The sequence below is a fragment of the Gekko japonicus genome, unplaced genomic scaffold (genome assembly GCF_001447785.1).
Source record: "Gekko japonicus isolate JY-2015 unplaced genomic scaffold, Gekko_japonicus_V1.1 scaffold232, whole genome shotgun sequence".
In the NCBI taxonomy this organism is placed as follows: Eukaryota; Metazoa; Chordata; class Lepidosauria; order Squamata; family Gekkonidae; genus Gekko; species Gekko japonicus.
In genome coordinates this window covers 356,729-369,979 of record NW_015162481.1, presented here as the reverse complement: position 1 = coordinate 369,979, position 13,251 = coordinate 356,729, and the positions used below count along the sequence as shown (strand labels likewise).

The 13,251-nt window shown below is 43.9% G+C and overlaps 1 protein-coding gene across 1 annotated transcript; it reads right to left on the bottom strand.

Moving 5' to 3' along the window:
- Positions 1–8,454: 8,454 nt before the first annotated feature.
- LOC107105826 (cytochrome c oxidase subunit 6C) lies at positions 8,455–11,752 on the bottom strand. Its single transcript, XM_015405857.1, has 4 exons — positions 11,629–11,752; positions 9,888–10,016; positions 9,489–9,628; positions 8,455–8,563 (listed from the first exon to the last, which is right to left on the bottom strand). Exons 2-3 carry the CDS (start codon positions 9,999–10,001, stop codon positions 9,503–9,505), a joined length of 240 nt encoding a protein of 79 aa, XP_015261343.1. The 5' UTR covers positions 10,002–10,016; positions 11,629–11,752; the 3' UTR covers positions 8,455–8,563; positions 9,489–9,502.
- Positions 11,753–13,251: the final 1,499 nt, after the last annotated feature.

Below are 13,251 nucleotides of genomic sequence, written 5' to 3'. Positions count from 1 at the left end.
ACCAGCACATATCTGTTCCCAGAACCATTTTATTGCTCATTGTTTTATGCAACTTGAAGCAAGTGTCTAAATAAATCAACACATCTTTGCAAACTTTCTAGCAGTCTTTGCTGCTCTCCAACTAAGAAGGGATTGAATTATGAAACTGTGTAGCCAGCTAAACAATAGACAGAATTTTTTGGTACTTCAAGGTGTGCATTCCAAATTGCATTGAAACGCATTTATTGGAGAATGGTGCTTGAGAGGGGCACAAAAGGCACTCAGCTGGGAACTTCTGCCATGCCTCCTAGTCATGTATGCTGTGATCCTGTGTGCCTCAAAGAGGAAGATGTATCAAGTTGCCTAGTGCTTTGTGCTAATCCTACACTTGGACTGGGCTACCCACCGCAACAGTGCGTGTAAGGCCAGTTCGAGTTGTCGCTTGGTGTCTTGCAGGCATCAAGCGACACTAACAAGCTGCAGTTAGAAGTAGACCAAAAGAGCACATGTAAAAACACACTTAAGAGACTGGGAACAGAATGCATAGGCATTCTTAAGCGGTTTGCCACCCAGCTTTTTTTTTTTTTAAATTCTCTCTTTTCTAGAACAGTAGTGGTTTTTAGGATATTCTGAAGGACTGTGGCAGTGGGGTAGCCGATAGCTAAATTGAGCACCTCTGGGCCAATGTTCCCCCTAAGCTGTGGAGTCTTTTGAGCACAAATTCTATTTTGTGGGCTACTGGCATTAAAGTTGTGAGTTAACGATTTGGCTGCTGCATAAATTAGTTGGCTCTGGAGCCCTCCTTCCTGAGGTAAGACAAAAATGTGTGAGCCAGAGGCTAAAAAACTGTGCGCTAGCTCACACTAACTCAGCTTAGAGGGAACACTGCTCTGGGCAGTTACCAGCTCAGAGTTACAAAGGATGCCTATCACCTTTGAGTCCTAATTAGGGTTTCCACAGGCACCTGGGCAGCTCATTAGAAGCAGTGTTTGAGGCTTAGACCAACCATGCTGTGCTCTGGCAAAAGGCAATTCTGAAGCCTTACGCGAGACTCTCAGCAGCAGAAGGTAGTTTCTGCCCTTTGTGCCAGATGGACGTCTGCCATTCCCAGATGCAGCCCTTTGGGACCTGTAATTTTACAGCTTTCCTTGGAGCGTGACAAAAACTGTTCAGATTCTACTTTTGAAACTTACCTGTTCTCACAGTATGCATTGAGAGTGGAAAGGTCACAACCTCCAATCCATCTTTCTGTTTGTTCCTTGTTCAAGGGATTTTTTTTTAACTTTGTTTTTCTAACATCGTTAAAATATGATTGATTACTCTGGGATAACACAGTAGTGGAGTCAGCTGGAGTCCACTGAGGAAAGCCACTCCCTCTTATGTGTCAGAGTGGTTTCCTTCTATATGATATTGTACATAACTTTTACAGAGAGGTAAGGCCAAGCACTCCAGGTCACATGGGGACAGAGTGGAGGAATGTTGCCAGTTTGGGGGTAAAAGAAACTTAGAATGTCATAACATTCGTCCTACGAGAGGGCTGCAGCAGCTAACAAGGAGAGTTTGGCATGCCCTGGTTATGTGTCTTTTAGTAAGAAATGAATCTAGTTGAAACTTATTGGTCTACAAGACGAAATATGTAGACTAGAGTGGCTTTCTCTTCCTGAATAGTAAGACACAGGATTAATAAGGGGCTGGGAAAACTTTAGTAAAAACTGTATCCACTTCCCCACAATTGGCCACAATAGCTCAAACACATCCACAGATCAGTCTGATACTGTGCTTGTGTCAGATACCCTGAAAAAAGCCAGGTGTAGTCTTTACTTCCCACAGAACATTTTGGCCAGGAATCCAATGGCTGCAGAAAAACAAACCTTTTGCTTGTCATTGTTTCTCTGACATACAGAAGCACACAAGCAAAACACAATGACTGTGCTGTTCTGGACGGGCTGGCCCAAAATGTCCAGCACCTATGCATCTTTTGTGTTATATTAGCATTCCTTTTCATGTTACAGTGTGTGTGGTGTTAATGGGGTGTGCATTTCAGTTATATTTTGTTACTGTAGTTACAGTATTTTTCAGGCCAGCTGCTCTGCCATTGAATAATGATGATCAAGAGTACCCTAACACAGCAGAATACTGGTTTACAGAAATTAGTCTAAAAACTTCAGCTGACTGGAGCCTTACTCAGCTGGAAAGAGTTTAGTTATGGACAAGTGTTGCTAAAGTTCTAGAAGAACAAGTTTCTACCATACTACAATCCCACCAGCAGAGAACTGACCAGTTTAGGTAGAATCTACACCAACCCACCATCAGAACAGAAAAGTTAGTTGGGGGGGGGGGGGGTTAGTTCCAGCTATTTTTATTAAATTTTAAGAAAAGCTCATATCTTATTTGTGGTGCAACTTGAACCCTGCGAAGACAGTTCCCGATAGCTAAAAAGCCATTTCACTCCAGATACTGCAAATGAGATTATTCAAGAACCAGTACGTTCATTTAGCCTTAGGATGCATTGAGGGTATATTTGTTTACAGCTAGACACTTTCCTCATGTTCAAGATCAACAGGACTACTCTGTGTAAGCAGAAGGGAAGTATGAGATCTACATTAGTCTCTACATTAACTGTGTCTTCCTTGACCCTATCAAAAATGTCTGTAAAGTGTCCGGTTCTCACCTACTTCTTTGCTAATGTTAGTGATCTGGTCCATGGGGTCGCGAAGAGTCGGACTCGACTGTGCGACTGAACAACAACAACAAGGATGTTTTCATCTGGTTTGAGTTATCTGTACATTATACATAAATCCCAACCTTTTAAAGACAACAACACTTTCCCAGCCAGGCTCACAACATGTTTTAATTTGCATGTGTTAATCTTAGACTAATACTTTAACTTGATCAATCCTGGATTTTGCGCAAGTTAATTTATTCGTGAATACCTATCTTATGGGGGAGTGAGGGAACACCTCCATGGTTCTGCAGATCACATTACAGCTTTTAAATAAGAGCTTTAAAATGCAATAATTGCATTCTAGACTGATGGAGAATCATAGAATTACAGAGTTGGAAGGGGCCATACAGGCCAACTACTCCTACCCCCTGCTCAGTGCAGGATCAGCCTAGAGCATCCCTGACAGGTGTGTGTCCAGACACTGCTTAAAGACTGCCAGTGAGGGGGAGCTCACCACCTCCCTAGGCAGCTGATTCCACTGTTGCACAACTCTTGCTGTAAAAACGGTTTTCCTAATAGCCAGCCGGAACCTTCCTGCCCTTAATTTAAACCCATTATTGTGAGTCCTGTCCTCTGCTGCCAACAGGAACAGCCCTCCCCTAAGGGACAGCTCTTGAAATACTTAAAGAGAGCAATCATGTCCCCCCTCAAACTCCTCTAGACTAAACATTCCAAAGTCCCTCAGCCTTTCCTCATAGGGTTTGGTCTCCTGGCCCCTGATCATCCTTGTCGCTCTCCTCTGCCCCCGCTCCATTCTGTCCACATCCTTTTTGAAGTAAGGCCTCCAGAACTGCACACAGTACTCCAGGTGCGGCCTGACCAATGCAGTGTACAGCAGGACTATGACATCTTGTGATTTGGATGTTGTGCCTCTGTTCCCCAGATTGCATTAGCCTTTTTTTATTTCCACATCACACTGGCTCCTCATATTTAACTTTCATGAAGCCCACCCTTACCCCAAGATTTTGTTCACACACACTGCTACTTAGAAGTGTATCCCCCATCCAGTATGCACGTTCCTCATTTTTGTTGCCCAGATGTAGAACTCGGCACTTATCCTTGTTAAATTGCATCTTGTTCACATCCACCCATTTTTCCAGTGTGTCCAGATCTCATTGAATTCTGTCTCTGTCTTCTGGTGTGTTTGCTGCTCCTCCCAATTTAGTGTCATCTGCAGATTTAATGAGTAGCCCCTCCACACCCTCATCCAGATCATTCATAAAAATATTGAAAAGTATCAGGCCCAAAACCAAACCCTGTGGCACCCCACTGGACACCTCCCTCCATTCAGATGAAATGCCATTGACAACTAATCTCTGAGTGTGGTTCTCCAACCAGTTCCCTATTCACCTATCTTACAGTCCAGTCCACAGTCCTTTAGTTTACCCATCAGAACATGGGGAACCCTGTCGAAAACTTTCCTGAAATCCAGTTAAACAATATCAACAGCATTCCCTCAATCCAGTAAGCTTGTCACTCAATCAAAGAAGGAAATGAGGTTGGTCTGGCAGGACCTGTTGGGGACAAATCCATGCTGACTTCCCCGGATCACCAAGTTGTCCTTTAGATGCTCGCAGATCGATCCCTTTAAAATCTGCTCCAGTATCTTCCCTGGGACAGAGATCAGACTGACTGACCTGTAGTCATCCCTCCCTTTTTTTTTTAAACGGATAACATCTGCCCTCCTCCACTCATGTGGCATGTCTCCCGTCCTCCAAGAGGTCTGGAAGAAGATGGACAAAGGCTCTGCAAGCTCTCTAGAAAGTTCTTTGAGCACTCTTGGGTGCATACCATCTGGCCCTGGGGATTTGTACTCATTCAATGCAGCCAAGTGCTTCTCAACTACCTCTCTGTCCATGTCATCCTACAGCCTAGATGCTGTGACTTGCTCACTACCATCTCTAGATGAGCCTGTTCTCTTCTTCAGGGGAAAAACTGAGATTGCACCTTTTCTTCAGAATCAAGTATGTGAATGGTTAAGTTCAACAGCTCCAGCCAAACTGTATAGCTAAAGACTAGCCCAATCACCCATCAAAAGGTGATGCTTGTAATCCTAATAGTGAGATAGCTATAAAGTCTTTACATAAAGCAGGGTGCCAAAATAAGCCATCTGCATTGTGTTTTCAGATTTGTAAGTTCAAATCCTGATAGCCAAACATCTTCAAATGCACCATTAAAATATCACCACTTGGAATTCATATACACATCATCCAAAACCATTCACTGTTGTGAAGCTACTTAGTAACCTCTCAGTTGATTCAAAACACGAAGATACAGTAAGAAGGGCTCTTCAGACTTTCCAGGCACAAGGAACTTCCCTTTAGTTAGGAAATACATTTTTATTGGCCTTTTTTGCTTAAATAGTGGAAAAGCCTTCTAATGGCCAAACTCACACTCTGCCGTGTTAGACACCAGCTGGAGTCCTGTGTGCAGCTGGAGGCAACACGAACATGGTGAGGCTGATGCTGATAGTGATGTTCAAATGCTGTGCTCAGTGACAAAGCACAACCGAGGAAAAGCTGGCCGTTTTAAGGCACCAAGGAAAGGAAGAGAAGTTTTGGGACGGTCAGGGATTGTTTTAAAACTTCTGGTGTAATAGTTTATAAATGTAAGTAAATCACGCATTCAAAAGTATAGGTGATATCGAGTTTATAAATGTAAGTAAATCACGCATTCAAAAGTATAGGTGATATCGAGAACCTTCTAGAACTAGTACTTGGTGGGAAAGCACTATCACTTAACACAGTTTCAGCTATGAAACATTTAGTCCTAAATCACCTTGATAACCTGATCGTTTGATACACAGCCAAAGCCAGAGCTGTATCTAAGTGCAAGAAATGCAGCATTCTGGAATACAGATAAATTATTCAGTTTGAACATATATATGTGACTTCTTGTATTTTTATACCCAGCAGCCCTGTAAAGAAGTCCTGTTCCCAGTTTTCTGACTGGGAACGAAGGCTGAGATGCTGTATCCACCTAGACCATTTCCACAAAAGGGCAAACCCCCGAGTTCATGTTCTTAAACATTCAAAGCAAGCCACAGGTTCCACAAAGAATTTTGGCTCCCCAGGAGTCTGTCTGCAGCTTCCATCCACTTGCCCCATGTTTCCCAGGTCCTGATTTGCTGTGGGTTTTTTCCTTCGGATCCTAACTCTGTGTTTTCCAGTGAGGAATTCTTTAATTCGGACCAATTATCCTGCCCACGCCACCATTTTGGGTCATCAGCAACTCATGTTAACCCCTCCTACCACCCTCCATTCCCCTCCGCCTTTCTTTAAAAACCACAATTATGTTAGGACGCAATTTTGACCTTCACAGCACACGGCACATGAAGCTCCTGTGCTTTGCTTTGCCTTTGCAGACCTGTGATCCCTTTAGATCCATGCAGGATGGAAAAGGCTGCCCTGCTGCCCATTGTAGTGGCTGGCATCACGGTTTAGGTGTTTAAAATGCCTATCTAGTAAACATCTCCATCACAGGATCAATTCCCGGCTGGGATTCTGCCTTAAAAAAACACACCCTCAATTGTGATTGCATTAGGACCCAATTGTGCACATTACTAGAGTACACAAGGGGAGGCTGCAGCGAATGGGCTCTGTATGGCTTTATATAGCCCCCCCCCCCCAGCAGCTGGACTTCCCCCCTCGGTGCTCTCTCACATCTCTGCAAGCAGCACAGGAACCAGGTGGACTGGGGGTGTGTGTGGCCTCTCTTTCTGATAAAGTGTGCATTCACATGGAACCTTATACCCAAAATTGTACTTTGCTGGTCTTTAAGGTACCACTTGATTCAACTTCTGTAGCCAAAATAGCTCAGTTGGGAGACTGTAAGGCTGAAGATCTAAAAGTCCCTGGTTCAGTCCCAGGTTGTGGGAAGTGGTGTGTCCTTTGCACTGTTTTTTTCCTCCCCCCTTCCAAGGTATTCATGTGCACAAGAAGAGTGTTAATACCACACAATCTCAGGATGCATTATGACAGCTGCTTGGGTATCAGGGCAAGCAGAGATTAGACTGAGTCGTCTGTATGAAGAGGGGGACTCAAGAGCCGCTTCTGAGAGGTTTTATGGAGAGGGGCACACCATCACCTCGCCCCCTTCCCTCCAAGCACGTTTTGCCACTGATGCTGTGTTATAACCTCAGTCATTCGTCTGCCATGCCCCCCTCCCCATACAATTTATAGTAAAAGTCCTGGGTGAGGACACCATTTAATCTGCCAGGCTTTATTAAGTTCTACTGGTGCACTTCATTATCCCAAAGTCTTTCATATGTTGAACAATATTCATTGGGGGAGGGGGCAGAATCAGCAGCTAGATACACAAACTCTTGCACAAGCTGGATGGAGGGGGGGGGGAGTAGAGGAACAGAAACTGAACGTTCACCAAAACACAGATGTCTGTCAGAACTGCTCTTAGTACAAGAGGACATATGTTTCCATCCACACCTAGTCATGCAAACCTATGTGCAAGTAAAGCTGGATATATATAGACATGTACATGAGAGCCAGTTTGGTGTAGTGGTTAAGTGCGCGGACTCTAATCTGGGAGAACCGGGTTTGATTCCCCACTCTTCCACTCGCAGCTGCTGGATGACCTTGGGCAAGTCATAGTTCTGACAAGAGGTGTTCTTGAAAAGAGCAGTTTCTCTCAGCCCCACCTACCTCACAGGGTGTCTGTTATGCGGAGGGGAAGGGAAAGGAGTCCATAAGCCACTCTAAGTCACCGAGTGAAGGGCAGGGTATAAATCCAATCTCCTCTTCTACAAGAAATGTCTGGGATGGCACATGTACCTGTAGATCCAACTTTGCTTTTCTACCCTTTTCCAACGGCACATTTGTTTACTTGTGAAGCCATGGCAGCATACAGGTTATGTCACAAACGGGCAACACTGGTTATGCATTTGAACATTATAAAGAATTAGCATGCATAACTGGTACATGTGTAACAGTTCACACAGCAGGGCAGACTAAGAATTCTTCATGTTGAAGTTGTTCAGACAGCCTTTCTAACCCTTCCAGGAATTTCTGTAGATATTCAAGACTAGACTATGGAGAGGGAAATAGAAAAGCTTCAGCAGAAAGAAAGGAACAGATTTCACACACACCCAGTCACAACTAACTTCAGCCTCAATTGCAATGGAGCTTTAATACAGCTGCCTTTCATGTGCCTGTGGATTTCACTGAGTATTGAGGCAATCTTGAGAATGAGAGCTACAGTAAGATCCTTCTCCCAACCCACAACCAAGCTTCAACTTGCTCTTTGCTGCAGACACCACTAATGTGGTATAAAAACACTGTTAATGGGCTTTTAGAAGCTCTGTTGTATGAAAATGCCACTTGTCCAGCTCCTAGTACTTTTAAAATTAGGCCTCACCTAACAGCACAGCCTTGATCACTTTCTGTCTGGCTTTCTTAGGGGCCACATATGAGACAAGGCATAACAGACTGACTTAAGACGAGAATTCTGTTCTCAACTTGCCTGCCCAGCTTCCATGGAAGAAAACACAAGACGTCAAGAGATGGCACTCATATCATTCATTCTCTCTCTCTCTCTCCCCCAAGTTCTGATCACTCCCTTCCATAAAAAACAATTACCGTATGGCACTGTGTGTAGAATAGCCAGGAGATCTCCACCTCTGGTACCTGCAAGGTCTGGCACAATAGCATTGTTGCATAAATACTACTCCCTCCCCCATGCAGTCTTGAAACACTGCTTTGCCACCAACAGAAAGAGTCAACGCATCATTTGATGTAAGTACTTCATTTAATAGGCAAGATCATCGTATGACCAGCACTGAAGTGACCCAAAGGCTGAGCTCACAGAAACAGCAATGTTCCGTTTCAGGTTGCTAAAGAAGTGGATCTGAAAAGAGAAATAGGAATTATAAAAGTAAAAATCTGTTCTTGCATATGCAGAATACATAAATGTCTGCATTTAAACCAAGCAACAAAATGCTTTCTCCAACATAAGCAAGTAATCCACACAATACCTTCTCCTAGAAACCTGCAGACTATAGCTGGACAAACAGAAGAGATGAACTAGCAATATGCATGAAAGTGAATGCATAACTAATACAGTATCATGAGGGTCTAAAGAAAGGAGAAGAGCTAAAGGCATGCTTTGTACTTTTGAAAAGGATCTGGAAAGACTAGTACAGCATAGGTGTTCTATTAAAGCAGCCAAGGCAAATAAGTCAAGATAAGTAAAAGGAAGTGATCAAGAAGAGAGATGGCCAGAGAGTACTATGCCTGCACAAGTGAAAGCCTTTAGCAGGATATAATCAAAAAACACAAAGGTCAGATAGTTGAAAACCAAAAGACAGTTTGACACTAAGGTTTTACTATGCGGATGTACGCATAGCCAAAGAGATAAGCCCTATTAGATCAGACGTAGGGTTTCCAGAATGCTACTGTTCACATTACATTATGTTGTTATAACTTTTGGAGCTATGGTACTTCCTATTCCTCTTACTTCAGTGGAACACACCAACTCCCTTTATCACTTGAAATGTTTCTTTATACAGTTCTCCTGTGCAAGTGCAGGACTTTATGGAACAGCAGCACATTAAGTATGGCTTTGGAACCACAGTATTTTATATGCTGTTGCATTCTCAAGCATTACCAGACATTTAGATTTCTGCTAGATGAGAGACAATATTTTAACAACTGTTGTTATCCACTATGTATCCTTAAGGTATAGAACACTATGGAGCTAACCAGCTGGCGCAAGGGAAGCAGTATCCCCCTCCCCGCCCCAAGTTTGGCAACACAAGGTTTCCAAAAGTTACCTGGAGATGCTGGCTTATGAACCTTTGGGTGGTGCACTTTGAAATATGCCTGCTTCTCTCATGGCCTCAAATTCCTTTGCGAAATCATAGTTCTTATAGAATTCTGCATATGCTCGCTTCCTGGGTTCAGATACACCAAACTGAAATGAAAGATAAGACTGAAGGATCAAAACTAAGTTTAAACTAGCAAAATAAAGTGAGTTTTTTTGGGAAGGTCCTTTAGTCTAATTTCTGTAAGGAAACACTAGACAAATGTGTTTAATGTAAACTGGCTAGAGGATTGTCCTAGGTTTTGTGCTTACAGAATATTAACTGGTTTATAGAATACTACATTGTTGGATACAAGTCTGGTACACAGATCTGTAAAAAACTGACTTCCCATCACCAACAAAATCTGACCTTGAATCCAACTATAATTCCAAGAGAAAGGATAGACAGTACTACAAGATGTTTTTTAAGACGGCTGGCCAACAGGCCTCTCATCTGCGGTTTGGCCAATAAAGCAGATGACATGGTTGATAACTTCCCCTAAAAAAGAAAAAGAAAAACATTACACTTGAACCACATCTGCTTACCCAATATTAGGAATAAACATATACCTCTTCAACATATGTAATCATTTTCTTATCCATTTCTTCTTCTTCTTCCAAACAGCACCACACACACACACAAAACAGATTGTCAGTTAAAGGATTCGGGTAGCAGGTACTGAGAAAGAACTCCGGCTCAAACCCTGAAGAGTGACTTCAAGTCACAATGCTGCACTAAACAGACAGTGTAGGGCGTTTTCCTACATGCTATAACCTTTGAAGGAAGGCTACAGTATCTAGTGTAAAAGTACAGTTATTTTAAAAGTCAAATACTTGGGAGAGCGTATGCTACCACCCCAGCAGCCACGGGCAAGCAAACAACTTCTGTGCACTGTTTTAAACAGCCAAGCATGCCCCTTCCCAAGCGCATTAACACGGGGAACCTAATACTACTTTTTTTTTACTTTCAAAGTCTGATGAGATTTTATTTCAGCATCAACTTTTTTGTTATTAATATTTTTTTATTTTATAGTTAAGATTTTTACAAACATGTAACAATACCAGTCAAAACAAAGCAAGATACAATTGAAGTATAACTCAGAACAATTTGCAAAGTATGGCTTTAGCATTATTGTGAAATAAGGGGTATCCCCCCATACATCATCTATATGATTTATGTAATAACAACAGTAATATGTGAACGACAACAATAATGATAAGAAAATACAGACCGTTTCAACACTACACTCTAACTGTAGAGATAACATGACAAAAGTATGCTTCAATTCCAAGAATCATCATAACCCTTTTTGATACTGAGCCCAAGAGGTAGGTATAAATTAAATTCTAGTGAGAAAATCTAATATGGGTTCCCATTTTTCCATGAGTTTAGTAGAAATTGGTCTTAAGGAAGCATTATTCAGTTTGCAAGTGACACACTCCATCAAGAATTGATCCCACAATTTTCTATACCAGATTTGAGTTCCAGGTGGCTGGGTATCTTTCCAGCACGTGGCAATAGAGGTCCTGGCAGCATATATCATTATACCCATTGGTTTTTTGTGTGTGATTTTCTATGTTTGGTGGCCAGTAATCAAGAAAAAGCCCTTCCGGGCAAATAGGCATATCTATTTTGGCAATACATTTAACTAACCGCTGTATCTCTTTCCAGAAGCCCTGTATCTTCTCACACCTAATACGACTGTTAAAACCCCTGCTGATTTGGGCCACAGAGCCTACCAGCGAGGAGGCCGCACGGGGAACCCTGTAACGCTGAACCAAGGCAGGCAGGTATTTCCAGCATGAGCTTCCGTAAAACAGAGCTCGTCTCGGGAAAGCTCTTTACGATGCTACTGGGCTTCCTTCCCGCTTGGCACTTCCGGCATTCAGCGGGCCATTAACGAGGCAAGGCGTGGAGAACTTCCACCATAGAGTTGCCACAGGAAGAGTGTCCACAGCCCCTCTGCGGGCCTACAGAGCCTGCCCTCCCCCCCCCCCTTGGGTGACCCAGACAAGGCGGCGGCAGCGCGCGCCCTTTTTAGAACGCGGGAACGGCAAGGGGTGGGGGGCGGCGAAGAGGCGACAATTTCGGGGAGGGGAGCGCGCCTCACCTCACACAGCGAAGACGGCTTGTAAAAACAACGCCAAGACCTTCCAGAGGAGACAGCGCTGCCCTTCCTTCTGTTTCACCTTTCAGGGCGCAGCGAAAGTCTGCGCATGCTCAATCGCGCTGCGGGGCTTCCACTCGGGTACGGCAGGGCGCTTGGTTCAAACAGGACAAAGAGCGGCGTTAGGCGTAAAGCGCCGTAGATAGCGCAAAAGGGGTGGGCGCGTGCGCGGGTGGTGTCCTCCTCGGCGCCAAGGCGCTGTTGCTTGTTAAGTGGTGCAGATTGAAACAGAGGAAAATGATCCGTTTTTGGATCAGATCCATAAAGCCAGAGAGGGTTTTTAAATTGATGAGATGTATATTCAAAAGCAAGAAATTGCTAGTAGATAAATAGGTACTGCATCGGTGGGAAGGTAACAGCGTTCTGCGCGCCTTGGCATTTATACCAGCCACATGACCACAGAAATGTCTTCGGACAGCGCTGGCTCTTCAGCTTGGAAATGGAGATGACCACCGCAACCCTAGAGTCGGATTCGACTGCCTTTCAAACAAGGGAAACCTTTACCTTTACCTGTATAGTAATAATCATTCTGAGTGAGGAGCATCTGGGGCGTGTATAGGATTCCCCATGCTAATACTTTGATAAAGCCAGGCAGGGGAGCAAGTCTCTGTAACTCTTCCTTCTTATCTAGGAGCCCTGCCCTGAAGAAAGAAAAGCACTCTGCACCTCTGTTTGTGCCAGCACGAAACAAGCCCTGCAATTTATTAGAAACTGGGAATAAGGCCCCTTTTGGACGTAAATACAGTGTGTTCTAGAAAGAGGCTCTGGGTGGGTGCCCTGGCCTTGGGCACTCAGTGTCAATATGCTGCCGCAACCTCAGGAGGATATAATAACACAGAGCTTACCGTTTTCTCCAAGGGAACTGATCTCTGGCCATCTGAAGAGCAGCTGTTACAGTGTGTTCTAGAAAGAGGCTCTGGGTGGGTGCCCTGGCCTTGGGCACTCAGTGTCAATATGCTGCCGCAACCTCAGGAGGATATAATAACACAGAGCTTACCGTTTTCTCCAAGGGAACTGATCTCTGCCATCTGAAGAGCAGCTGTAATTCTGAGTGATCTCCAGCCCTCCCCTGTAGATTGTATCAATATAAAGACACTCCATGAATGAATTACAAACAAAAGCAGAAAGATTATACTGTACAAAACAATTCAAACAGTTTTAAATCTTTGTTAAAGTTCAACAAACCCTTATATATTCTTCATCAACAAGCCATTATCTACCCCTCTGACTTCAGCTTTCAATCTCCCCCCACACCTGGAGCCTCTACCTAGGAAAACTACAGTCTTTCTCCTCAGGAGGAAATGACCTCAGCCTTCTAATGACTTAGAGTCCACCCTGCAAAGCAGCCATTTTCTCCAGGGGAACAGATCTCTGCCTTCTGGAGAGCAGTTTTAATTCTGAGTGATCTCCAGCCCTCACCTGGAGAATGGCAGCAATGGTTCCCCATGAGGAAATGGCTGGTTCGGAGGGTGGAGTCTATGGCATTGTACCTGTCTGAGGTCCCACTTTCAAATCTCCAGGAATTTCCCAACACGGAGGTGGCAAACCTATTTCCTTCCCAGCCAA

Coding starts and splice junctions, on each gene's coding strand:
- LOC107105826 (XM_015405857.1), bottom strand. CDS start 10,001: ATGTCATCTGCTTTATTGGCCAAACCGCAGATGAGAGGCCTGTTGGCC. Junction 9,629..9,887: donor GAATTATAGTTGGATTCAAG/GTCAGATTTTGT, acceptor CTTTCATTTCAG/TTTGGTGTATCTGAACCCAG.